Source organism: Pleurodeles waltl, chromosome 6 (genome assembly GCF_031143425.1).
Source record: "Pleurodeles waltl isolate 20211129_DDA chromosome 6, aPleWal1.hap1.20221129, whole genome shotgun sequence".
Taxonomy (NCBI): domain Eukaryota; kingdom Metazoa; phylum Chordata; class Amphibia; order Caudata; family Salamandridae; genus Pleurodeles; species Pleurodeles waltl.
The window spans coordinates 1,064,387,706-1,064,415,123 of NC_090445.1; the positions used below are offsets into that span (position 1 = coordinate 1,064,387,706).

At 43.2% G+C, this 27,418-nt stretch overlaps 1 protein-coding gene across 2 annotated transcripts in view; it reads left to right on the forward strand.

Annotated features, from left to right (window-relative positions):
- The window catches only part of SLC25A34 (solute carrier family 25 member 34), an 84,543-nt gene extending 58,359 nt beyond the window's left edge, over positions 1-26,184 (forward strand). The window contains exons 4-5 of one of the 2 annotated variants that reach the window (XM_069240044.1): positions 18,585-18,719; positions 24,169-26,184. In XM_069240044.1, the coding sequence (XP_069096145.1) occupies positions 18,585-18,719; positions 24,169-24,351 (318 nt within the window). In that variant the 3' untranslated portion in view covers positions 24,352-26,184. The remainder of the gene's footprint in view (positions 1-18,584; positions 18,720-24,168) is intronic. The other variant, XM_069240045.1, reaches the window with a different exon arrangement.
- Positions 26,185-27,418: the final 1,234 nt, after the last annotated feature.

Genomic DNA, 27,418 nt, shown 5'->3' on the forward strand with positions numbered 1-27,418 from the left:
AAGCTCTGTCTGTATCTGAGAGGGAGAGCGCAGAGGGCCTGCTATTGACAGCAAGACTTCATCAGCAAACGTGATCAGTTTTTTGTTTTGCATTCCAAATTTGATCACTTGATCCGGGGGCAGCCCAGTACACTGAGCCAACGGTTCCAGAATCCGGGTAAAGAGGAGGGGGCGACAGCCAGCAGCCATGCCTTGTACCTCCACATATTTACACACCCACTTAGAGTAGACCCCATTGATCTTTTGCGATGCGCAGCTAACGGAGGGGTGCGAATATGAGAAGTGAACAAGAAATGGCAACTAACAATAAGCACAAGTTAAACCTTTTAACATCTTTCGTTTCATATCGACTTTAAAAAAAGAAAAAAACTTGTACGAATATTCGAAGATGTTGAGAGTGTATGGGCATGCCAGTGGGCAAAGATGTGCTGTATGTCTAAACACTTATAAGGTCCCAAAGGCGAAACCTATTGGCTATGCCAGTGCTTGGTTTATATGTCACCAACAATTGAACATGTATGGAATAATCTTTTTGGAATGTTTAAGACTTTTAAAGATATTTTAATAGATGGTATAAATAGTTAATTATACAGTTGTTTTATGATGTATTTGCAAAACTATTTACTGTTGTTAACCTCAATGTAGTTCTAGATCAATCACAACAAACTTGGTAAAAATAGAGAGCTTGGTAAGTGGAGCCATGACGCTTAGGGTGGGATCATCCTACAGCTGTGAACATGCACTGAATCCACTAAGGTTGCATCCACAGCTTGTGATCCCACTTAGCAAAATTATAGCAGCTTATTTTGCTTGTACGATTCAGAATTTATTTAGGGCCTAGACTTCGGGCGCCATGCCATCATTACGGTCTGTGAGCATCGGGTTGGTGGAGGATTCGATAGGCTGCAGGTCTGGTACATTTCAGTTCCTTACTCTCAAGGCCCTCCTCCGAGAGGTTAGGTGCATGAGCTCTCCGAGTATGAGGCCTCCCAAGTCATGGACTAGTGTCGGAGTTCAGAAGTGGACAGAGACAACCATAGGTCCTGTTAGAACATGTCTCTTTCTATCCACCCTACTTGTCTGTTCTGCTTTCAATCACTTTGTCTCATACACAACCTCTCCGTTGCTCGTTTTCACATTAACATCATCTGGCTCTATATGTTCTCTCTACCTACCCCGTCTGCCTCTCTTAAACTGTTATTCACTATTCTTGTCAGTATACTTTGCCCCTATCTCGACCCTCTCCATCCACCTCAACTTACATCCAAACATCTGTCCATTTATCCACCCACCCAGGACTACCTGTCCACATGCCTGTCCTTCACCCCACCCCTACCAACCACCCAGCCATCCTTCTGCCTATTTTTCTTTCGACATCCATCCATCCGGGTCAGAAGGAAGAGCATGGGAAAATGAAAACGACTGTAGAACAAACGTTTGAAAGAACGGGGTCTTTGATGGGTAATATAGAAAAGGGAGCCGGTAACGGGGGCAGAAACCATTTGTATAGTTAGAGCCTGGCTGCTGCACTCGGAGTACAACCAAGTGACGGGGAAGCGGCTGCAGAGGGGGCTGGATAAAAGTGTGTGGTGATACAACATGGGTTCTGTTCCCTATGCCCAAACCTCTGAAAACTAGGAAGTGTCTCAGTTATGAACAAGTCATGTGATTAAAGTAAAAGGTTAACCTTAAAACTAGTGTTTCGTAAGATAAAACTTTGACAGAGGACAGGAAGGTGTGATGACGCAGAAATGAAGGTTTTACATTTATTAGCGCTTAAACGTAGTATTGCAATAATCAAGTGTGACTTTAACCGAACTAATGAAGATTGTACGGGGACAAATGTGCCCTCAGAGTAGTTTGCCAACATTTATAAGCGTGCTTTATAGAACGTGATGTATTAGAATTGTACGAATCTGACATAATCGTAAACGTGTGCTATGAATTGCTTGTTTGAAATGTTTTAGCTTAGCATGACTTTAGTGGAGGCTTTGGCCTAGTTGCCTGTCTCACGGTTTAGATGCTCGTGTTTTTCCAATGTGCTAATAAACGTGTATTCTTGCTTGAAGCTGTACTTTTCCAGTGGGATCGTTCACATGCTTATCTTTAAGGTTTCGTGCCAGCCTGGCATCTTCTTCTTTGCTCCAAGGTCAATCTGCAGGTGCAGACAATGGACGCTCTGAAAGTGAGTTAATTGGTAAAATATGTTGCAACTTACGTTCCCGACTCCAAGGATAATGTATGCTTAGGTAGAAGCTTGTGAACTGTAGTTTTTGATTGGACAATTTGAAGCCAACCTATGAACCCTCCAATGGAAGACCCTACTGGATTTGAACTGTTGTCTATTTAAACCAGGTGCACGAGAGGAAAGCAGCCATTAGCCATTATTGGACATGCGCCTTTACCAGCCCATTACCCGTTATTGCCGACTTCGATGCCAATTGATGTTCGATGAGACTTTGATGCTTTCTCTAATCGAGAGAAAGAGACTTTAAGAAATTCTCGCCCTAGAGACTTTAACTTTGATTCGTCCCTTTACATGAAGTAATAGTTGTCCTTTTATCTTGCCGCTGTGAGGCAATTGCCCCGTCCACCCTGCCCCTTTGCCCCCGTCCCATGCTGATGGAAACTGGTACCCGTGAGACGAAGACTTCCTTGACTGCTGATTGAATTTGGTAAATATGAGAAGAAATTGTACAATTGCATTGTGTTTCTTTTAGGTAACCAACTGCTGATTTTTGATAAGAGCCCTAGTTAGGAGTTTTCCAAATTAATGTTGCTAAATTGTTTTTGCATGAAGTCCCACATGCAGATGCTAATTTGAGGATAGATGAGGATTCATTTGTCGCACGATGCAGTTTGAGACCTTGTTATGCTGACTAATGTATGCTATTAGCTCATTACAGTTTATAGTTTTAGTGGTTTGCATTGCTATTATCGAATGCATTATTATTCAAATGCTGCATAGATTGCATCTGTTTCGTCGTTATGGACAGCTATTAATGTTCATTTACATATATCATTTGGTGTTGAGACACGTTTATATTGTGCTAGCTTTGTTAATATAGGGAAATAAATTCACTAACTTCGAATAAACTGGTGTGGTTATTCGTGAGCGAAGGTCATGGTTCGCCGAAATGTTTTCTGGATTAATTGTGAAGTGTTATGTTGATCAGGGTATTGCTTATGTACGTTATTGATTATTGATTTGATTAAATTGATTACTCTCGAGTGAAGAGAGCCCCACTTGGTCAAAAGATTCATCGGCCTAAGAGCGTTCAGATACAGGTAATTTATTAGGTCGTAACGCTCTATCAGTAGATGGTAGCAGAGGACGGTTTCGCCCTTTGGGACCCCTCACTCTTAAAGTATATGGTGTTGAATTAACGGTTTCGCCCTTTGGGACCCCTCACTCTTAAAGTATATGGTGTTGAATTAACGGTTTCGCCCTTTGGGACCCCACTCGAGAAGTTTGAATTAGATTTTTCTTGGGTAAAACAGATTGAGAGAATGATGATGGGCTAAGTCCCCCGCGACTTTCCCGGGATCTCGGAGCTTGCGAATGGAGAGAATGGAGGTGTGGAATCGGCGTTGGCGGTACTAGTGACGGTATGAGTGAAGCTAGGATTTTGCGCTTGCACAGCTTATTGCCGCAGATTGTGTGAAAAGGTTGCGAGGATTTTAGAGAATAGCGGAGGTGCGACTCCGGGTGTAGGAGTAGAGAAGTCGTCGAACTTCATAGAAAATAGCGGAGGTGCGACTCCGAGTGTGAGAGTAGGGAAGTCGTCGAACTTCATGTGCATGTGGCGCTTTGTGCAGAAAAAGGTCCACGTGGTTGTTGTTGTTGAGACGGGCCCTGCGAGGTCAAGAGACTCCGGAGTATGTTGAAAAGTGTATGAGACACTTGTTTTATGTTGGGGTCTGGTCGGTTTAATAGGTTGACCGGGCGTGGTCAACGAGTCGGTACGTGTGTTAAGGGAGTGAAAGAAAACTTCGACTTCGGGCTTTGACAAATTCTAAGTGCACTAGAATAGATCACTGACAAGTTGAGAGCAGAATCTGCGGGTCAGATTTGCTTGCGAAAGTGGGGACCGAGAAAGATGGAATAACTGCTGAGGCTAGTGAAAAATCCCTAAGGTCCTGAAGCGATTGTGTTACCCTTCCTGTAGTAAACCGACAGATCTGTTTTATTATTATTTGGTTGCTCGCGATACATGCTAGAAGTTGTTACGAGAGGAGCTGAGTGAAGGAGGACTAGCCGCGAGGCTTTGTCAGCCGCAGTGTGTGTGAGTGTGACGTCACTAGGAGCCGCGCTGGGATAGGTTGGTTGCAGAGAAGGGTCGCGCACGGATTGGACGCAGTCCGTGGGGCTCGATTGGAAGGGGAAATGCAAGCGAAGAGTATTCCGGGAATTAAAGTCACTTATTGATTACAAACTTTGTGAAGTAAAAAGACGAGAAAATGAAATTTTTGAAAGCATTAAAGAGTGCGATGAAGGGGGAGTCTTACATTAAAGCGAGCGTAGGAGAGGAGACGCCACCCGAAGGTACACCAGCTTACATTGTAATGGAGGAAAGGGGGGTAGCACCGTGCCTTTGGCTAAAGCAATGGCACAAGCTGACAGAGAAACATGGGAGCGTAGCGTTCCCGATCCATGGGACATTCAATATAAGGATCCTAGAGAATTTGAGATTCGCGATGTACGACATGAAGGTACCTCCAAGGCCAGCACAGTTTGAGGCTCTAGCGATTTGGGAACTAATGGCCAGACAGCAACAGCAGAAGAAGTTCGAGACCAGGATAAGGAAGGTAGAAAAGACACTAGCGGACGCTAGGTGGGATAATGCACAGAAGGTGTGGAGGTCAGATATATTGCAGGGGATAAAATTGTTTCCCGCAATCGCTAAGGAAGAAGAGGCGACAGGCAAGAAAGCTACCTGTAAGACAAACAGGAGGTGTTCCAAAGATAGAGAGGAAGACGAGTTAGAGGATGAGGAGTTCATCATGCAATTACTGAATGACCGTCCACCACCTTATGCAGAGAGTGGACAAGGTCCAAGTACCAGTTCTGCCCCTCCGGCACCGGTACAGAATGATGAAACTCCGAATTCAGAAACGCCATCGGGATATAAGGACCCAAATTTACTGTTCACCCCGCAGATACCGCAGGTTAGGAGAATATATCCAGATGTGCCTATATTGAAAACTGCAGAAAATTATCAGCCGCAGGTCCCAAGGTACTACAGCAGTGACAATGGTACGGGAATTATTCTAGATCCAAACGTAATGGGAGTACAGAATGGTCACAGCCTAACATTGGCACAAGCTGAATCAACCCAGTTTTTGATGCCTCAAAAGCAGATGCAGGGGGGAATCACACATGCTCAGATGACGGGGAGTCAGACGGGCATGCCGGCAATGATGACCCATAGTGTGGGAATGAACATGCCTCAGAACCTGGGGAATGGACAGAACCCAGATGCGATATCCCTACCCATTACTGTAGGTCCACCGGTACCTTTGTACAGTCAGCCTAACTCAGGTACGAGCGGTCAAGGATTAGTGGTACAGAGTGGGATAGAAAGGAGGTGCATAGAAAACACTCCAGAGACAACTCCGATAGTGGCTCAGCCAACTGGATCTGGGTCCTTGATGGAGTTTAGTCCCATATGTGCTCAGTCAACAGTGGTGAGGTCGAGTCCCCCACTGATGATACCGCTATCATCGAACACTGAAAAGTTGCCGCAACCATCAATGGCAGTCGATGTGAATGCTACACTGATGGGGTTGAATGCGCAACAGCTGACACAGTGGTTCAACAGTCTAAATTCCACACAAAGCTCAGCCAGTGGGAAGGGAGAAGACTACCTGAATAGGGTAAGGTTGAACATGGAAGCAGAAGAATTGGTAGAAGGGACTATGGGTGTGAATAGGTTAGAGTCCTACTCGGAAGAAGAGCTGAGGTATCTATGTCCCAGGATTACGAGAGAAGTGAACAAGGTACACAGAAGGTTGCAAGAAATAGCTGACAAAAACGGGGTTGAGATAGACAAGACAAAACACTTGAGCAGGAGCTATAGATTGGATTTCGGGACCACAGACTTTGAACACATGAGGTCAGCAGGCATGAAAACGCACCTTAGAGAATTGCTGCAGAGTGCACAAGTGTGGAGGTGCCTAGACAAATGGGAGAGCAGGTGGGCAAAGAAAAAGGAGAAGAAGAAAGACAGTGTCCCAGAGCACAACGAGAAAAGACCGCAGAGTAGTGATGCAATAGCCATGTTACCAATGAGGGAGACAGCAGGGGGGAAATTAATACATGTACCGTGGCACAGAAGCGACATTCAGTCTTTCACGGATGATTTTCCCAAACTGAGAGAGAAACCGATTGAATGGTATCAACAGACTGATAGGTTTGTGAAGCTTGCAAAATGTCTTTGGGAAGACCTGAACACCCTCTTTGAGATTGTGGTTCCGGCAGATTTGTGGGAAGAATGCAAAAGGGCTGTATGTTGGCCGACAAGTGAACCAGAGAGAGACAGGGATACGGGTGCACCATCACCTATGGTGATGAGCTTGTACTATAAGGTGATTGAGCATTTGAAGACGAAGGTTGCCGCGAAAAATGTGGATTGGCAGAAGATTGATCGGACTGCCCAAGAGGCTAAAGAGTCGATTCATGGTTACTATGAGAGGTTGTTGAAGGCGTTCAAGAACTACAGTGGCACGGAAACAATAGAGGCGAAGGACATGCTTCATTTTGTGTTTAGATTTGTGGAAGGGTTGAGACCAGAGATAAGTCAGATGATAAAGACGCATTTGATTTGTTGGCAGTCGAAACCTATTGATGAGGTGTTGAATTATGCGAAATACTGTAGCGACGAAATTGAGGTGAAACAGAAAAGGTTGAAAGAGAAAGTGATGGTGATGCAACTTAAAGCAGCTCAGACAGGGTTGCAAGGGTTGCAAGGGTTCCAACAGCAGATACCGCAGCCGCAGGGAAATATGGTGTTTCAGCCACAGGCGAGAGGCAGAGGCAGAGGAGGTTTCGGGAGTAATGGTCCGGATTTGAACACTGTTGTGATTCCGAATGGTGTGCAGGCAATGAAAAAGGTGATGCCGTGTCACGTGTGCGGGATCGTCGGACATTGGAAACGCGAGTGCCCGATGGTGGAGCAGGAAGGTGCAGGTGTTGGTCAGCAAAACAATGATGTCAATGGATTCCAGACAATGAGGGGACCGAAAATGAGAGGTCCAAACCCAAATTTTCAGACCATAAATCAGCTGCAGGGATTACAGCCCATGCAGCCGCAGCAGATGCAGATGCCCCGTATGCAGATGACACAAATGCAGCCAATGCAACAGCAGTTACCCATGGTACCTAATCAGCAAATGCAAATACCTTTGGCACCAGTGAGTCAGCAGCAAGTGATGCTTCCTCCACAGGTCTCGAATCAGGTGATGAGTACAAATGGCACAGTGCAACAGTTCCCATTACACAGTGAGAATGGAATAAACGATGTATGGGAGAGTGAAAGTTCAGATGAGGAGGGAAATTGTGTGCTTGCAGCATCCTTGGAAGTTGATCAAAAGGGTCCGTATGTGGAGGGAAGAGTTATGGGTCATCGAGTTTCATTCTTGGTTGACACAGGAGCCACATGTTCAACTGTTAGGAGCATTGAAGTACCAAATTTGCCACTCTCAGGGAGGACAGTTCAAGTGGTGGGAGTAGCAAACAGGTACCTGACAAACCCAATCACAGATCCAGTACCAGTCAGGATTGGTAACTATCAAGGGTTACATAGTTTTGTGGTATGTGACTCAAGCCCGATAGCACTGTTAGGGAGAGACCTATTGTGCAAATTGGGATGTTCGATTATGTGTTCGTACGATGGAATTAGAATTCAGACGAGCAGTGATGGGGAAGAAGAGGACAGTGTAGAAGGGGACGAGATGGAAATTGTTGATGAAAAATATCCTCTGATTAACCTTCTTCCGATGATAACTGAAGAGGATATTCCAGCTGAATTACGGGAAACAGTCGGAAAAGAAGTGTGGGATATGACAGGAAAAGAGGTGGGATTGGTGAAAGGAGTGGAACCAGTGAAAGTGACAGTAAAACCCAATGTAACTTTTCCCCAGACCCCACAATACCACATGGCACAAGACACCCTCATGAAAGTCGCCCAACTCATTGACGAGTTTGTAAAACAAGGAGTACTGAAAGAAGTGTTAAGCAGTCCATGTAATTCACCAATCATGGGACTAATAAAGCCGAGTGGAAAGGTCCGAATTGTGCAGGACTTGAGGAAAATAAATGACATCATAGTCAAATGCTGCCCTGTAGTACCGAATCCAGCTGTGATAATGTTTCAAGTCCCTTGCGATGCCGAGTGGTTCTCAGTCATCGACTTGTCACAAGCATTCTTTTCGGTGCCTCTTCATGAGGACAGCCAATTTCTCTTTTGTTTCAAATTCTTAGACAGAGTTTACAGTTGGTGTCGAATTCCTCAAGGGTTTTCTGAGTCACCGTCAATTTTCAATCAGATTCTAAAGAAAGACTTGGAAGCGTTAGAATTGCCATTCGAGTCAACCCTAGTACAGTACATCGATGACTTACTGATTGCATCTAAGACAGAAAGTGGCTGCACAGCCGACACCATTGCTCTACTGAACCATTTGGGAAGGAATGGACACAAGGTGTCTCCTTCGAAGTTGCAGTTCTGTCAGAAGAAAGTGAAATACTTGGGTCACCAGATAGAGAAAGGGTCACGGAGAATAATGAAGGAAAGAATAACAAGTGTACTTCAAATGAGTCCACCAAAAACGAGGAGGGAGGTGAGGACGTTTTTGGGGATGGTGAGCTACTGTCGCCAGTGGATTCCCAACTTCTCAACTCTAGCAAAGCCTTTACTGAAACTGACCCAGAAGGATGCCTTGGATGAAATCGAGCTGAAAGGAGATGAGATGGATGCTTTTATTGAATTGAAAGAATGCATGTGCAGGGCTCCAGCTTTAGGTATGCCTGATTACACAAAGCCTTTCACATTGTTTTGTCATGAACGTGATGCATGTTCTTTGTCTGTCTTGACCCAAGCCCATGGTGGCGTAAACAGACCAGTAGCGTATTTTTCAGCTACTTTGGATCCGGTCGCAGCAGCACTTCCAGGGTGTTTGCGCGCCGTAGCAGCAGTTGGTATCAGCCTCACTCAGAGTGAAGGAATAGTGATGGGACACCCATTAACAGTCATGGTCCCTCACTCAGTTGAGATACTTTTGACCCGCTCCCGAACGCAACACATGACTGGAGCAAGACTCACAAGGTATGAAACAATAATTCTGGGCTCACCGAATGTGCAGCTGAAAAGGTGCACTACGTTGAATCCAGCAACCTTGCTTCCTGGTGAAAATGCTGAAATTGAGAACGCTGAAGACGTCGAGCATGACTGCCTTCAGGTGACTGAATTTTGCACAAAACCCCGACCTGACATCAAGGATACTAAGCTTGATGAAAATGACCAAATTGTTTTTGTTGATGGGTCATGTTTAAGAGATGCATTGGGAATATTGAAAGCAGGATATGCTGTATTTACTGTAACAGGTGTCTTGGAAGCGTCCTGGCTTCAAGGAGTCTATTCTGCACAAGTAGCAGAGCTTGTAGCCCTTACAAGAGCATGTCAACTGTCTACATTGATGAAGGTTACCATTTACACTGACAGTCAGTACGGGTTTGGAATTGTGCACGACTTTGGGCAACTATGGTCACAGAGAGGTTTCCTGACTTCTTCAGGGTCCCCAGTGAAAAACGGGGAGAGAATAAGGGAATTGTTACACGCCATTCAGATGCCAGCCGAAATTGCAGTGGTAAAGTGTAGTGCTCATACAAAAGGACAGGACTATATTTCCCTGGGAAATGCATATGCGGATCAAGTCGCAAGATTTTGTGCCTTGAACTGTATATTGCTCAGGGATGAATGGAATTCGATAAATGAGCCAGAGCTCGAACCAGCTGAAGCATTTGCCTTGAAGGTCGTGGATACAATGGATGAACTAAAAGCATTACAGAATAGCGTCAGGGAGGATAAAAGAGTTTCCTGGATTAAGGCACAATGCACAAAGAGACCAGATGAGTTATGGGTTTCAAATGAGGGAAAATTTGTCTTACCAAATTGTCTCTTATCGCAGCTAGCGCGGTTCTATCATGGGCAAGCTCACCTAGGGAGAGATGCCATGATAAGATTGTTCAAAACTGATTGGTTTAACCCCAGATTCCATCAAGTTGCAGAAGCAGTTTGCCATCGATGTGTCATTTGTCAGCAGATGAACCCAGGAAAGGGAACGGTTGTGAACGTGAGCCACATCGGTAGGGCCGGCGGCCCGTTCAGCAGAATGCAGATGGACTTTATTGAGATGCCTGTGCATGGAGGTCTGAAGTATGTGTTGGTGATTGTGTGCATTTTTAGTCACTGGATTGAAGCATACCCCACACGTAGAAATGACAGCCTTACAGTTGCAAAACTATTGTTGAGGGAGTTGATACCACGTTTCGGATTCCCGATCTCTTTAGAATCAGATAGGGGAAGTCACTTCAATAACGAGGTGATAAAGTTACTTTGCGCAGCGCTGAACATTGAGCAAAAACTGCATTGTAGCTATCGCCCTGAAGCCTCAGGACTGGTGGAACAGATGAATGGTACACTGAAATCAAGAATGGCGAAAATATGTGCATCAACAAATTTGAAATGGCCTGACGCATTGCCTTTGGTGTTAATGTCAATGAGAAACACCCCTGACAGAAAGACTGGATTGTCCCCGCACGAAATTCTCATGGGCAGGGCCATGAGACTTCCTGCAGTTCCCGCAAACGCGCTTTTGAATATTACAGATGATATGGTGTTAGACTACTGCAAAGGTCTGGCTGACGTGGTTCGCTCTTTCTCTCACCAGGTGGAAGCAACCACCTTGCCACCGATCCAAGGTCCAGGACACACACTGAAAGCAGGTGACTGGGTCATGGTAAAGAAGCACGTGAGGAAGTCGTGTCTGGAACCCCGTTGGAAAGGCCCTTTCCAAGTGATCCTGACGACAACTACCGCTGTGAAGTGTGCGGGAGTTCCCAACTGGATTCACGCCAGTCATACAAAGAAAGTGTTGTGTCCCACAGATGAGGAAGTTGAAGCGCTGAAACTGCCAGTACCTGATAACAAAGTGCCAAGCGCTGAGACAGAACAAAATAGAACTAGAAGCGAACAGGCAGAAATAGAAGAGAGAGAAATATTCTCTGAGGCTGAAACAACCGATTCACTTGGGGAAGACCAAGGAGAAACCTCAGACAGTGACGAAGAAGCTGAAGGTAACAAAGAGCCTGAAGCAGCTGAAGGTAACAAAGAGCCTGAAGCAGCCGAAGGTAACCAAGAGCCTGAAGCAGCTGAAAGTGACAAAGAGCCTGAAGAAAGTAGCGGTGACAAAGGGCTCGAAAGAAGTGAAGAAGCAGGAAAGCCTGATCAGAGGAGGGCTTTCCCAGAAGCAGACGGTACAGAAAAAGAAAAGGAAAACGTGATTGACTCCCCAGAAGGAGGGGACAAGGCAGAACAGAACGAAACTGTTCAAACTTCCCCAGGGGAGATCGCAGGTCCATCAAGTGGACACGGTGCAAAGAAAAGACCAAGTATATCACCAGTAAAAGTAAAGACTAGAGAAAAGTTGAACGACGGTGAAGGGCCAAGAGTGAAAGAGAAAAGAAAGGAAGTGTCTGTCGTGGTACCAACATCAAGTGAAGAAAAAGACTTTGCCAAAGAGGAAAGTACCAGTGAGGCAGAATCAAAGAGAGATGCAAAATTGAAAAGGAAAAGGATACCAAACAGGAGATGTTCCGGTCCAGAATGGGCATATGTAGTCAATGACGATTGGACTGACGAATTTGTATCTCTTAGCCTCGAGAGCGAAGAAGAAGAGATACCAATGGAAAAGAAAAGTTTTATGGACACTGTTGATTGAAAAGCTGGTAAATGACATTGCTTGCTATAATATAACGTGATACAACCAGCTGAGACATTGCTAAACCGGATGAGACATTTGCTAACTTGATAAGACTTTGATAACCTGATTGACTCTTAAACCCGATTTGAGACGACGTTGCTAACTGGAAAAAAAAAAAAAAAAAAAAAAAGAGAGTGAGTTATTGAACTTTGGGAACAAAAAAAAAAAAAAAAAAAAAAGAGAGACTGAGCTATTGCCGAATTGAGACAAATGCAGCTAACCGATAAATGACTGGCCTCCTGAAGAAAACTGTGTGAACATTGCGCTCGTTCAGCTTTGTAACTGAATTGCTACATCGTTTCTTTTATAAGTGCTTCTAGCTCTCTGATTCTATACAGATCATGACACAAAACAGTAGAGTTAAATATTGTAAATATGCGTGTATAGGCTTGATAGCTGCATGTGTACTGATAATAATGGCAATAGTGCTTGGAATGCGTGGTAAGGGTGAGAATGAGAAAATTGATGCTTCTACTTCTGCTCCTATTGCTGTCACTGAACTAACCGCACTGAAAAGACTAGAATTAGATGAGAGACACTTGCATGATAAGAAGGAGCTTTCGTATAATGTTTTCTATCGCTTGCTAACAGAATATGTTGAGACTATGGATGCGAAAGATTGTTATGTGTGTACACAGATACCGACATCGGTAACGGAAGGGGTGACTTATCACCACATGCCTCTTACATATGGGATTACATGTAGTTTAGTAACTTCTAGATTTTATGGTCAAACCAACATACAGTATTTTTACTCAAATTATGATGTTACTTTTGCATATGTTCCTATAATCACGCAGCTGAGCCAGATTGCTAAAGATTGGGATGCTAAAACAATGAGGGAATTTTTCGAGCCAATGCAACCTTTTGAAACAGCTCACGCTCATAGGGAAAACCTTACCTGCTCCCTCTCAGCAGTAGAAATAAGCTTTTTAGATCGCACAGATGATAGAAGGGCACAAATGAATGCGAAATTAGAAAAAGAGCTACATAAGAGGACTTCAGTAGATAATTATGCTTTTGTTGCAATAAAAACACAAGGGAGAATAGCTTTAGATGCTTGGCATGTAGGGAAATTTTGTATATATCGAGGTGAATCTTATTATGACAACATTTTTGTAGGAGCGAGTGAATGCAAACATACGTTTATCTTTAAGGCCAAATGGACATTCATGCTGAACGGACTTGACCCTGTCATACCAGGTGTATATTACATTTGCGGGCATAATGCCTATTATCGTCTTCCAAAGGGATGGTGGGGGAGATGTTATTTGGGTATAGTGTTCCCAAAGGTTTATCAACTGGATGACCTATCGGTGATTCCAAAGACGCCTGGATCTCATCGTATCCAGAAAAGAGAGACCGCAGCTGCTGTGGTAGGAGATATATTTGGAGCCATGATTCCTTCATTGGGAGTTGTGTTGAACTCCATCAAAATAAGAAAGTTGTCTACTATAGTGGATAACATGTTGACAAAGTTTTCAGGTGCTATAATCCTGATAGATGCTGAACTTGCAGCAGAAAGAGCTATGACTCTTCAAAACAGGCTTGCCCTAGACATTCTTTTAGCAAAGGATGGCGGCGTTTGCAAAATGCTTGGTGCGCGTCACTGTTGTACGTATATTCCAGACAACAGTGTGAAAATTAAAACAATGCTTGCGAATTTAACGAAAGAGAGTGCAGACTTGAAGGAATTGAAAGAACCAGGAGTTTGGGAGAAGGTTGGAAAGGGAATTGCGTCAGTGGGAAATTGGCTTGGTGGCATTTGGAATGGAATATTATTAAAAATAATACAGGGAATATTAATAGTACTGATTTGCATCTTTGGAATTTGGGGAATAAAAAGGGGAATATTAATGATCATGGCAAGAATTAAAAGAAGGAAGGAAGAGAAAATGATGAAAAGAATGGCAGAAGAATACAAAGCAAGAACAAGGGGAACTAAAAGGCAGAGAGAACTGACAGAATTTTAATGGAATAAAATTTGTGAGAATAGTTTTGTGTGATGACAAGTAGTCATCAGAGGAGGGATTGATGACGCAGAAATGAAGGTTTTACATTTATTAGCGCTTAAACGTAGTATTGCAATAATCAAGTGTGACTTTAACCGAACTAATGAAGATTGTACGGGGACAAATGTGCCCTCAGAGTAGTTTGCCAACATTTATAAGCGTGCTTTATAGAACGTGATGTATTAGAATTGTACGAATCTGACATAATCGTAAACGTGTGCTATGATTTGCTTGTTTGAAATGTTTTAGCTTAGCATGACTTTAGTGGAGGCTTTGGCCTAGTTGCCTGTCTCACGGTTTAGATGCTCGTGTTTTTCCAATGTGCTAATAAACGTGTATTCTTGCTTGAAGCTGTACTTTTCCAGTGGGATCGTTCACATGCTTATCTTTAAGGTTTCGTGCCAGCCTGGCATCTTCTTCTTTGCTCCAAGGTCAATCTGCAGGTGCAGACAATGAACGCTCTGAAAGTGAGTTAATTGGTAAAATATGTTGCAACTTACGTTCCCGACTCCAAGGATAATGTATGCTTAGGTAGAAGCTTGTGAACTGGAGTTTTTGATTGGACAATTTGAAGCCAACCTATGAACCCTCCAATGGAAGACCCTACTGGATTTGAACTGTTGTCTATTTAAACCAGGTGCACGAGAGGAAAGCAGCCATTAGCCATTATTGGACATGCGCCTTTACCAGCCCATTACCCGTTATTGCCGACTTCGATGCCAATTGATGTTCGATGAGACTTTGATGCTTTCTCTAATCGAGAGAAAGAGACTTTAAGAAATTCTCGCCCTAGAGACTTTAACTTTGATTCGTCCCTTTACATGAAGTAATAGTTGTCCTTTTATCTTGCCGCTGTGAGGCAATTGCCCCGTCCACCCTGCCCCTTTGCCCCCGTCCCATGCTGATGGAAACCGGTACCCGTGAGACGAAGACTTCCTTGACTGCTGATTGAATTTGGTAAATATGAGAAGAAATTGTACAATTGCATTGTGTTTCTTTTAGGTAACCAACTGCTGATTTTTTATAAGAGCCCTAGTTAGGAGTTTTCCAAATTAATGTTGCTAAATTGTTTTTGCATGAAGTCCCACATGCAGATGCTAATTTGAGGATAGATGAGGATTCATTTGTCGCACGATGCAGTTTGAGACCTTGTTATGCTGACTAATGTATGCTATTAGCTCATTACAGATTATAGTTTTAGTGGTTTGCATTGCTATTATCGAATGCATTATTATTCAAATGCTGCATAGATTGCATCTGTTTCGTCGTTATGGACAGCTATTAATGTTCATTTACATATATCATTTGGTGTTGAGACACGTTTATATTGTGCTAGCTTTGTTAATATAGGGAAATAAATTCACTAACTTCGAATAAACTGGTGTGGTTATTCGTGACCGAAAGGTCATGGTTCGCCGAAATGTTTTCTGGATTAATTGTGAAGTGTTATGTTGATCAGGGTATTGCTTATGTACGTTATTGATTATTGATTTGATTAAATTGATTACTCTGGAGTGAAGAGAGCCCCACTTGGTCAAAAGATTCATCGGCCTAAGAGCGTTCAGATACAGGTAATTTATTAGGTCGTAACGCTCTATCAGGTGTCAGGGTAATTTTACTTCCCCTCTAGCCCCCAGATCTCTCTTCAGATTTGTTTTAGGGATCGAGGCACCCACTTAGCTATAAAGGTAAATAAAAAAAACGCAAACTAAACCTGCCGATTTATTTTTGTGGGTGGTGGGGGGTGTTATTCTATAAATTTCCCATTCAGAGGAGTAAACAGTTGTTTTGCCTGAGGGTAGTCGTTGTAACAAGGTACAGAGAGTAACTTCTTGGAGCCACCCAGAGCATCCAGCCGACTATTAAATCATGGGCTTTCCTGTGTATGTTTTTTCTTGACTGGCAACAGAGAGCAGCAACTTAACGCGGTAGTTGAGCACCTGGTGTTTCCTTGTTTGTCGCAGCTGTATGAGAGTCAGCCCAAGTACATGTGTCTCGGAAGGCTGCGTGCCTCGAGACTGTACTTGCTGACAAGGCACGTGCATAGTGCAGACACGTGACCTTCGAGGTGCAGCTGCAAGTCGGAGCTGATAAAAAACAGCAGTTGTGCAACGGCATGCTGCCGAATACAGCCCAGCTTCGGAAACAACATCCGGACTCGTGAGCCGAGGGTGAGCCGCCTGTGTAAAGATTGACACAGGGTGGTCATTGGTCAACAACAAACGTGGACAGTGTTTTCTTTTACTGAGTGAAAATGTTTCGTTTGAGGTTGAGCAAACAAAAGGCTATGGGTTCTAGGGAACAGCAATAACTGTCAGAAGGTCATACTTAAAAGTTTGTGAACACCGGGGGAGAGTTCAGATATGGTACTCAAATGGGAGTGTTTGTAAGCTGAGAGCAAAATTATTTATGGAACTTTTTTGTCAGCATTTTAAGTTTACTTGTATAGACCAGTTCAAAGACCAGGAACCTAAAGCGGAAGTTCTGGTTAATGTGCAGACACATAGCACGGGTAGTGATTTTATACAAGGTAATCTTCAAATGGGGAGGGGTGGGGGAGGTTGTGGTTGTAAAACTATTTCTTAGGAGATATTTTTAAGCGGGTAAAGTGGAACAAATATCCTTTGAACTTTAAACATGGGGATTTATTTCATAAAACCCTTGCGTTCTTTGTTGCTGAAAATCCACAAACAAAAAAATATGTTTTTTTCATATTGACACCCATACCCTGATGAGGCAGTAAACACAATGTTGTGCTCTACTCTGCCATAGCACTGCTCTGCGCTCTGCCCAAGGGCAGTTCTGCTGACTACTTGGACATGGTTTCGTGAAGCTTGGTCCCAAATGCCAGCCAGCCCGTCACGCTGCATCTGCAGAGTGGAGAGGTCACATTCTCATTTACACAGTAAGACTGGCAACGTATGCTTTTGCAGCTCATGGCTATGTTCTATATGATCATGCTTTCAGTCATATTACATGTATGATCGTGGAACCCCGCCACTGAGAAGAAGGCTGCTTTTGATAACTTCCTGAACTGAATAATCGGAACGTGGCTTATTAGAAAATAACCTGAGGAGGCGACTGAGGGCCATATGTACGAAAGCTTTTTCCCATAGACACAGAATGGGTAAAATCCTTTGGTACATCTGGCCCTGAGTCCGGGAACAATGGGTCACACGTGTTAACATGATTGTATCATTCTTTGGCTTCTGGATGCACCAACCTGTTGGCATTCACTGACGGCCACTTTCTAGCATCTAGGCCCATTTTACAAATATGGTGCACTTTCTCTGTTTGTGCCACAGCACCCCTTGAAACAGATGTGCGGGGTGCAAACAGGGATACGTCACCCTCTTACAATTAATGCACTGTCCTTCAGCGCATTCAGTGAAATTCAGAGAGGCTGTTTACAAGTCTGTGCTTGCACTTTAAAAAAGGGGCACAAATCCCTTAACCAGTAGGTGAGTGAGTCACTGCACCTCCCTGTAGGGGGCTGTCTGGGAAGCCACTCGCCCTGCCAAAGCGGCGGCTTAAGGAGGCGCACTGACAGTGCGCCCCCTATTCGTGGCACATTGTCAGTGTGCTTCCGAAGGGCCTATTTGCTGCTGTACCCACGTACTTATTGCAGAACAGGCACAGGGGAAAGTGGTTCCCTCATTTGCATGGGGCCAAGCCCCCATGGAAATAAATGAATGGTCTCTGAGGATAGCGCTGGTGCTATATGTGCACCCGCGCTATCAGTATTACAGAAGGGTCCGCCCAAACCTCTACAGCCCCTTCTGTAATACCATAGTGCCCCAGGGATGCAAAAAGTGGGTGCACCCTCTGGTTGTGCCCCTGGAGCACTATGTGTAATACAGCCCCTGGTGATCAGCCCCTATCAGCTGATGGATACCCCAACATTTGATGGCCAGCCTCTGAAACCTGTTCCTGGAAAAATCCTTAGACACTCTCCTCTACATGGTCCATTCACTTCACAGTGTAGGAAGATGCCTCAACCACACCTTTCCACTTCTTTTTCATATCTCAGTATTTATGTGTCAAGCCATTCTTCTCCATTCTTACCGTTCCATTAGTACACACAGTAGTTCTCACTGCTTTCCATACCCAGGGCTGGAGCCTGGGTATGGAAAGCAGTGACCTAAAGCATGGGGTGCAGAAGATGCACATTAATTCATGCCTTTTATATGATCTGGCTTTTGTCTGTAGCAGCTGATTTAAGTGTGCAACATCGCCAACCACCCATGTCCAATATAGTTACTGCATTATAGTTTGATTTCTTATAACTATAGAATTATAAAATTGTACAAGATAGAAGGTTGTTGGCTGTTTGTTATTTTGTGGCTTTAGTGTAACCACGGCACAAGTTAATTGGCAGTGTACTAAATAATCCAATGCCTGTCAACGGTTCGTTTCAGTTTCCTTATAGATTAGTCTGATAGTGTTGTCCGACCATTTGATATTTAGCTTACATATATCAGCACAACCTTCTCCCATTAGGTGCCTAATCCCCTCTCATCTCTTTCCTGACAGTGGTTTAAGGAGGACAGCTGGCTGGTGGGCCTGTCCGGCGGGATGATCAGTAGCATTGGTGTATCTGTAGCAATGACCCCCTTCGATGTCGTCAGCACCCGGCTCTATAACCAGCCTGTGGATGAGCTGGGCCAGGTAAGAGTAGCCATGAAACTGGGGGTGGTGCATTATATCTCGTCATCCTGTGTAGGGGGGCACTTTTGGAGTTGAGGCTATTGTTCTTCACTTTGGCTAAATAGTCTCACTTTTCTGTATTTTGAAATCTTGATTTATCTCCTACAAATCTCTTTTTCCTTGCATGCTTCTCCTTTAGTCTAAAATGTTCTATCTAGCCTGCCACAAATCTGGGCCCACAACGCTTTACAACAGAGGTCCTTCCAACCTCAATAATCATACCTGGTCCTGCTTCTGGCTTTTTTTCTGAACCTAGTGAGTTCCTTCTATCAGCCTACACCAATATCGAATCTAAAATATTGATTGCTGCTATATTGTGAAGGATGACTATATAGAGTTAAATATTCACTATTTTAACGCCACATCTGTGTACTTTAAAGATACTCAGATCTTCAAGATACATAGATGTAAAGTTAAGAATATTAATTAATTATAGTGCTGAGGCTACATGTCCTGTTTGACAGCTGCACTGTCTGCCTTTATGCACACATGAAATACAGTTAAATTTATATTTACCGACTCCGATCCAAAGTGATTTTTAGCTTCTCTTTGGTTTCACCTAAGTAACTTTTACAATATTAAGAAAAATCGGCAATTTTCCTTTTCTATGGATTGACACACAGGACGTGCTTAGTTTGTAAAAGAATAGGCGCCTAGACCCAAAGATCTACTAGAAGCAAGCAGCCCAACACTATGAAAAGTTTGGTGCTGAAGACCAAGGCTGCAAACCCTTGATTCACCTCAGGCCTCTTTAGTTCACCACCAGACACTGCATACCTCTTTATCTCCCTCTTTCAGGGTCTTTTTTATCTCTGATTTCTCCCTTTGTCACTGTTTTCCTGTCTTTTTCCTCCTTCTTCCCCCTTTTTTGTGTTTTCTCTCTCTTGATCTGGATCAAAGTCCTTTGCGGAAAAATAAATACCAGCCCTCAAAAATGAGTGCCGCTTGCTCCACCTACAATCATTGGCTCAACGTAAGCAATGGGCACAGGTATGCTTTCGGTGAAGTGAGAAACAAAACTAAATATTTGGGAAATTGGTGGAAAAAATATCACAGTTGCCACAAACATGTTAATAGTTAAGATAAAAGACATATCTGTACCAACATTGTTTCATAGGGAATTCGGGATTTTCCTACCTAATAAAGAGGAAATGTGAGATTTTAATAAATACATTTAGGTGAATGAATATATGCTTCTTCCAAGGGAAAACGAAATGGGGGGCAAATGGCTGGGAATGATGGGCTAAGCAATGTCTGTTATCCACAAAATGCAAAGGTTCTAGAGGGATGAAAGGGAGAATGAGGAAAAAAGGCCAATGATAGCGCACTGGCGCATAACTAAAGAAACAAGGTATCAAGTATAGAAAGCATTCCCACAGCAATGACGACCGGTGCTATGGCTGATGCGCTATTAGCTTCTATGACACACCTAACTGTGGGGAAGGTGTGAGGGCCACGTTAGAAGCAGTGGAGGATTTTGAGAGAGCCTTCCAAAGGACTACAAAGCAGAGGCAGCTAAAAAAAAATCAGACATCGTTAACATGCTAAGCAGTAGCAGTGGGGGAACCAGAGGGCTGATTCCGAAGTGTTAATTCAGAAGTGTTTGTTAATGGTCTTGTCCAACCTCCTCTGACTTCCACTCCAGTATTATAAGTGCGGGAGACTGCTGATGCAACCAATAGCTGAACCTCTGCTGGTTCCAACGTGGGGCATGTCTTTGGGCATGGTAACTGCTCTGAAAATGGTCTTAGATCAGTCATTTAATTTATGCTGACGTGCGGTCCCCATTTTCATTGGAGTTGCCTCAGTGGAAGACCGCTCTGTAAATATAGTGGCCTTCCACGGAAAGTCATCAAATTCCCAGCATGTTATGTACGTATGTAACGTGGGTACTGGAAATGCACCCAAAATTTGTGGTATATTTTTAGAAACCATATTCGTTGGTGACAATTCTACCATGTGAACATCATTGAATTGCTACAAATTATCTGTTATCCAAATGTGGCTCCCGCCATCGCTGCAGAGGCCGCCTCAGTGTGTTGGGGGAGTCACACCTCTGAATAAGGCATTTCTACACGAGGTGCACCTTCCTCCAGGAGTGTGGTAAAAAAAGGGACCTGAATGCTCAGCAGTTAATCTTTAAATGAGGCTGAAGTACTTATTGTCGAAATATTCTCTATGATTAAGAGTAGGTGGCCCAATATCCCTAAAAATATCTGGGTTCCATGTGGAAATCATATAAAACTGGAATTACTATTAAGTAACTTAAAGGACATCCAGTTACAAGACGAACCAGGACCTAAATATGAGCTCTCACATACCAAGAAGACGTAGAATAATGAGGAACCTGTGGACGCTGTGTCTGAAATTGGAAAATCAGAAATTGGTGGATTTCATGACTGGCAGTAAGTGCTTAGTAGACTCAAAGGTATGCTGGGAAGGTTGGTGTTTCTGAGAGGCTGGTTGAACTGTGGCAGAGTGAGTCATACACTTACCTTCTTTTAGGTGTAGGTCAGCTGAAGGCCAAAACCATATCATTCCACACTGTGTTGCGAAAACAGTGTCCAATGCATGCGGTACCTTTATAGAGAGCAAATATTTTCAGTATCTGGACTAAAGTGTTTTCCTTTATCAGTACTAACAAATAATTAAACAGAAAGATATCAGCTTCTATTGCTCCAGTGACTTAACAAGATGCCTATCAAAGGTCAATGTCTCTCTGCTTAAACACCTTCAGAGAGTGCTGTGAATACACCTTGAGCAATAGATGTCTGATTCAAGCGAGCAAATGCTGATTTGTCAAAGATGTGTGAGATGTGGCTGTGCGCAAACACAAAGAATCTCCATTTGCTTGTACAAATGTGTGCATCAGAGAAAGATATATTCCAAGAGTCCCCAAAATTGAAAGTTTAGGCCAAAAGTTAATGTTTTAATATAAAAATGATAATGACCCAATTTGAGAATCCTTTAGAGTACGGTAAAAGCTTTCCAGATTCACAGCCACTTACAATATCTGAATGTCTATATGGGGATCAGGAATTCAGTTGCTGGTAGAGTTCCCTTATTAATACATTTTATAACACGCCAAACCCAATCAATCTTTAGATTCATACATTACAGCAGGATTTAAATGCACCATATAACAACATCTGTAAGGTTGTCCACACGTTCAAAAAAATGACACACATTTTGGTGATTGTATGTGTATGGTTGTACAGAAGCAGTGTGTTACATACCAATATTTCAATATTACAGGACAAAAATGAGAATCCAAAATACTTTGATCCTGTGGTAATCCAGCAATAGGTACAGGCTCCCAATTTAGTCCTTTATTGAGGTGCAATCTTATGAATTCTTGTATTGCTCTCTAAATAACACTTTGGTCATATAACCTAGAGCCAACACGTGTTCCGCCCCCTAATGGCCAAGCAAGCCCGGGGCTTGGATATTTACCTACTCCACTTCTTCATGGTTAAATTTTGTTGCATCACGTGGCTTGTGGTTGGGCGATTTGTTACTGATGCTGTATGTGTCTCTGTTATTTTGTCACTATTTAGTTTTTAATGATTTTTAATGGTTCTCTATTTTGGTATCGATAATACTGTATATTAAGCCTTCAAAAAGCCCCAGGCTTTCTTGGCCATTTCAGGGGTGAAACTCATGTTGGCTGTATGGCGGTATGTCCAAAGAGTTATCTGGAGAACAATAAACTCAATAAAGGACTTTATCTTTGCATGAATACATGTGGGAGCCTGTACCTATTGTTTGATTAACATAGGATCAAAATATTTTGGATTCCCAGTGTTGTCCTGTACTATTGAAATTTAGTTACTTGTGTGGGTTACGGGTATCCCATTCTTCAGGACAGCTGACCACTTTAGTTACCCAATGTTTTGGGGGGACCCTACCAAGGACTCTCACCCCTGAGCCATCAACAAAAATCTATTATATAACAGTAGACTGGTAGACAGTGACTGAGAATGTCAGAAAACAGATAGAGACATGTAATGGGAGTGATAAAAAGGAGCCAATAAAAAGGGGTGGAACTGAGCGTGAGGAAGAAAGGCTTAGCCCGCTACATGTTGTTTGTGACTCCAGGGCATGAGGCACCTAGGCTGGAGAAAACCTAATCAAAGAGAAGACAAATCGCTTTCCCACTCCTTCTGGTGAAGGATAGTACAGGCCTCCTTGAAATCCAGAATGCCTGTTTGCCATTGCTTGCAGACACACCAGGGTGTGACATCTGGCCTGGTTTTCCATGCCACACCACACATGGCCCCCTTGAGTGAAGGGAGTGTTGACTTGGATAACCTTTCGGGGATGGCTGACACCTAGGCCTCCAGATGAATGGCATTGTGCTCAGTGTGTGAGTCTCGAAAAGACCACTCATACTTATGGAATGTACCATTTACTGCAACACAAATACAATGGACATAAATCACACATGGCAATCAACTGACATGCAGCTATGATCACTGTAGAGGGAGCCGCTCACAGTTCATAGAGACAAACATTTGTGTTACATAGATAGCCTAAATACAACTGGCCCATTGCCTGTAAACACATCTGAACTGAGGTGTTCTGTAACAAGTCAGTCCTGGGGTTTGGCAGCTTTTGCTAATCCACTGCAGCTGATAACATGACAGGGTGCAGCCAATCTAGTTTGAAGCCTCCTCATGTAGAATCCTTGGGAAACATGGCAAATGATTTATCACCATCTGCGTGGACTCTCAGAATGTCGCCCTGTAATTCACCCCCTTCTTCAGACTTAGGGCCAGATTACAAGGCTGGAGGTCTGAAGACCGCCATCCTCCGGTGGCTGTCAGACTGCTGTGGCTGTACATTACATAACAGTAGACTGATCGGCGGTTTCCGCCGATCAGCCCACTGGGAAAGTCGTAATGGGGCCGGTAGGCAGGTCGAACGCATGGCGGCGACCACCCCGTTGGGAGTTTGGCGGACATGTGTTTCCATCCACCAAAATCTTAATCAGCCCCTATATCTCTTCTTCAAGTGATCTTGGTTTCTGTTGTCACTTCCATGCTGTTGTGTAATCATTTAGACTGTTTCACTTCCTTCTTTTTTCTGCTTCTTTTCAGCCTCGTACATCTCTCTTTCTGGTTTATTTTCTCCACTCCCTCCAATTCCCCCCTCACTATGTTAATATTCCTTTCATTCTCAGGCTGTCTGGCTCCCTTCATGCTCTCCCTCTCTTCAACTATTTCTTCTTTCAGGTCTTTTCAATCTTCCACTGTCTCTTCCCTTCAGAAGTTTCGTTCCAGATTCCTGTTTCTCTTTTTCTTTTCTTACCCATCTTGCTGTCTGTCACCGCCTTCGCTTTCTTGTTGATGCATAATATTTGCTACCATTTGAACCTGCATCCTTACCTCTATCCCTTTTGATCCTACAGGGAAAGTTGTACCGTGGTTTTGTGGATTGCTTCCTGAGGATCTCCAAAACTGAAGGTTTCTTTGCACTATACAAGGGGATCATGGCTGCTTATGTGCGCCTAGGACCCCACACCATCCTCAGTCTGCTATTCTGGGACGAACTGCGGAAGTTTACATACCACTACCAGCACCATGGAAGTTAACACCCATGGGCGATCTTCCCCGGCCAGGCCTCCGAGGAATAACTGCTTTCAACCTCTTGGTTGAACTAGGACACACCTGGAATGGGCTACAAGGATGTTGCTGTTGGGACAGAAAAGCACACATGCTTTAAACAGGCTTGGGGGTGGCACAAAATCGATTTCTTGCCAATTACCTCTATGTCAATTCTCACCAGTCTCTAATTCAATCAGGAGAATTTTAATGCTGCTTAATAGAAAGGTTTTGGCGGGGGAGGGTGCAGAAATGTTTTTATATTCATCACCTAGTAAGAGCAAAATACCACCCTCCTTAGAGAGTGCATCTTCTGAGATGGAGTTCGGTGTTCCTGAATTTGAAGACTCCATGTGTATGGATGCCCTGCAAGATTTGAAACTTTCTGTTTAATGCAATGGTAAGTGATTGTTATTAGCAGAACTGCTTCACAGTGTTAAGTTCATGAAGTGATCAACCATACTGAAATGTGTGTAGCCCAACATATTTGAGAGACAGAAATCTCTATTCAATTACAGACTTTTTTCAGTCGTGTGATGCAACTATAGCCCAGGCCAGGGGTGAGGGATTGATCCTGAAAACCGGATCAGAGAAAATATCAGTGCACTCTATAAATGGACCACTTGGTTCTTGAAGATGAGAAATGTATGTAATGGACAATAAGGTCAATGTCTGCTTTTTTGACAGTACTGAATATACTCTCAGGGTGAAACCTCCAGCTGAAGCCTGCAGCTATGGAGAACTTAATAACAGAAAAGGCAGGCAGACAACAGGGCCTGTATGTGCGTTTGCTGACAGCATGTGAACATGCAAGCTATAAAACATAGGCTTCATAAAACAGTGTACATCGATTAGTACCCTAAATAAGTATCAGCCTGCTAAATTTTCAATCTATCTAATCCCACTCGTACACACTTACTTCCAAATGTCCTAGGTGTGGAGGCAGCATACATTTATTCAGCATTACAGTATGTGGCAAGTGTATTTGGCTGGATTTGGGAATGTAATATAGGTTGAAAGTTTGGTTGAGAGATATTTATGTAAGGACATGATTTTATCAGTCTATGTGTTGCACTATACATTTTGCAAAACAGGTTTTCGCAGTCTTAGTTTTAAGATGTCTTGATTCAGCAGTTGACAAGGGAAACATATGATCAACCAGAAACTAAATACTAGTGTTTTGACAATACTGAAAATTATGTCTGAATGAAACCTGTGACTGGAAATCCCAGTAGGGAAAATTACTTACCTGTAATCCCAGTTATCTTTCAGGGGAATTATCATTAATAGTAATAAGCACTAAATAGTCCTGCTAATGTCCTGGACACCGTGGTCTGTGTCTAAATCTGACCAAGAAGAAGTTGTGGTTTTATGAAGAGGCAACACCCCTGCATCATGTCCATTGCTGTGACACCTCTGAATCAGATGTCTCACGAGTGCAGAGTTATTGTGCTGACACACTGTTGGTGGCACAGTGAAACAGATGACAGTCTCAGTGGGCATCATCAAGAAGGGCTAATTGCTCTTGTCAAAGGCAGATTGTATGAACGATAATTAAGTTGTGAGGAAGAATACTAGAAAAACTTGCGGGTTAGTTTTGGGGCAGGCTGCTGTGTTTGTAAATTTGTGCTCAGCTTCTCAAGGGACTATATCCCTTGTTTATGGATAGGCATCGGATTATAGGAAAGCCTATAACAAGAACAATTTAGAAAAGGAATATTGCGAGTGTCTCATGAGGCTGTGATTACTTATGTGTGTGTCAACATTAATTACAGGGTGGAGCAGCTGCTCATTTTAACATTAAACATATTTATTTTTTCTGATTGTCATTATTTCTTTAGCTGTTTATGGTTCATGTACAGATGTTGCTTTTGTGAGAAGTGAATTAGGATGGATTACTGCAAGACATTGTGCTCAGTATACATGAATGCCATAGAACTATTTAATTTGGGTGTACCAAGTGAACATCATTTTGATAGGGTTACTCTACTGCAGTGTAGAAAATCAACGTAATTTCCATTATATGATGCCAAATGTACACGTTTTCTATTGTTTTCACATCATAGAATCTCAAATGTAAAGAATTTCCATAGGCACACAGCATTAGTGTTCTGAATGTAAATACTGTTCAACGGATTATTGCTTCAGAGTATTCTTCGTGTACACCATTTTCATACATTTACTGCATTATAGTCTCCCAAATGCACACCCTTTGCAAAGAACTGCTGTATAGGAAGCTGGATTTTCATCATTCATGTTTCAGGGTCTTGTCTAACTTCTGGAACTTTGCATAGCTTCCTGCATTCTATCTATGTTCACTGCTCTGAAGCCGGATAACTGGAAGGATCAAGAGAAACACTAGGTTCATCAGTATCATTACTGAAGTTACTACACTGGTATAAACATTCTATCAACATAGGGCACAGTGTGGTCTAAAGAGGGTCTAAAAAATGTAGGATGATGCTCATGACAGCAGTGTGCTTCAAGGCGGTATACTGAAACAAGGGGAACAGAAAAATAAAGGTGAAGAAGCAGACATGAACGGAGTTGGAAGGACAAGAGAGAACATGGAGTGGAAGAAGAGTGCACAGAAGGTAAAGAAGTAAACAGAAAAGCAGATAATAAGGAACCACCTGGGGTAACAGCTTTTGCATTCCACCGAGCTACTTACCTGCCATGGTGGCCTCTTGAGAAGGTTTACCTAGATTTTGTACATTCTTAGGGCCATATGTATGAACACATTTTCCCATAGACACAGAATGGGTAAAACCCTTTGTTACATCTGGCCCTTAGAGACTTCTCGAACAGGGACAGACACCCAGACATCTCTATTTCCTTAAGCCTTTACAATAGACTAGACTGTAATACTATTTTACGCTTGGAAAAGCTGGAGGTGCCCTGAGTTCAGGATCTCCGTCTTGTTGGAGCCTTGCATAGACCAGATGATCCTTTCATAGGATATTCTTGATAGGACAGCAGTGACTGGGCAGGATAGGCGAGTGGTCTTCAACAGGGTTGAATTGTCATCTTCACAATATGTGGCTTGCAGAATGGATT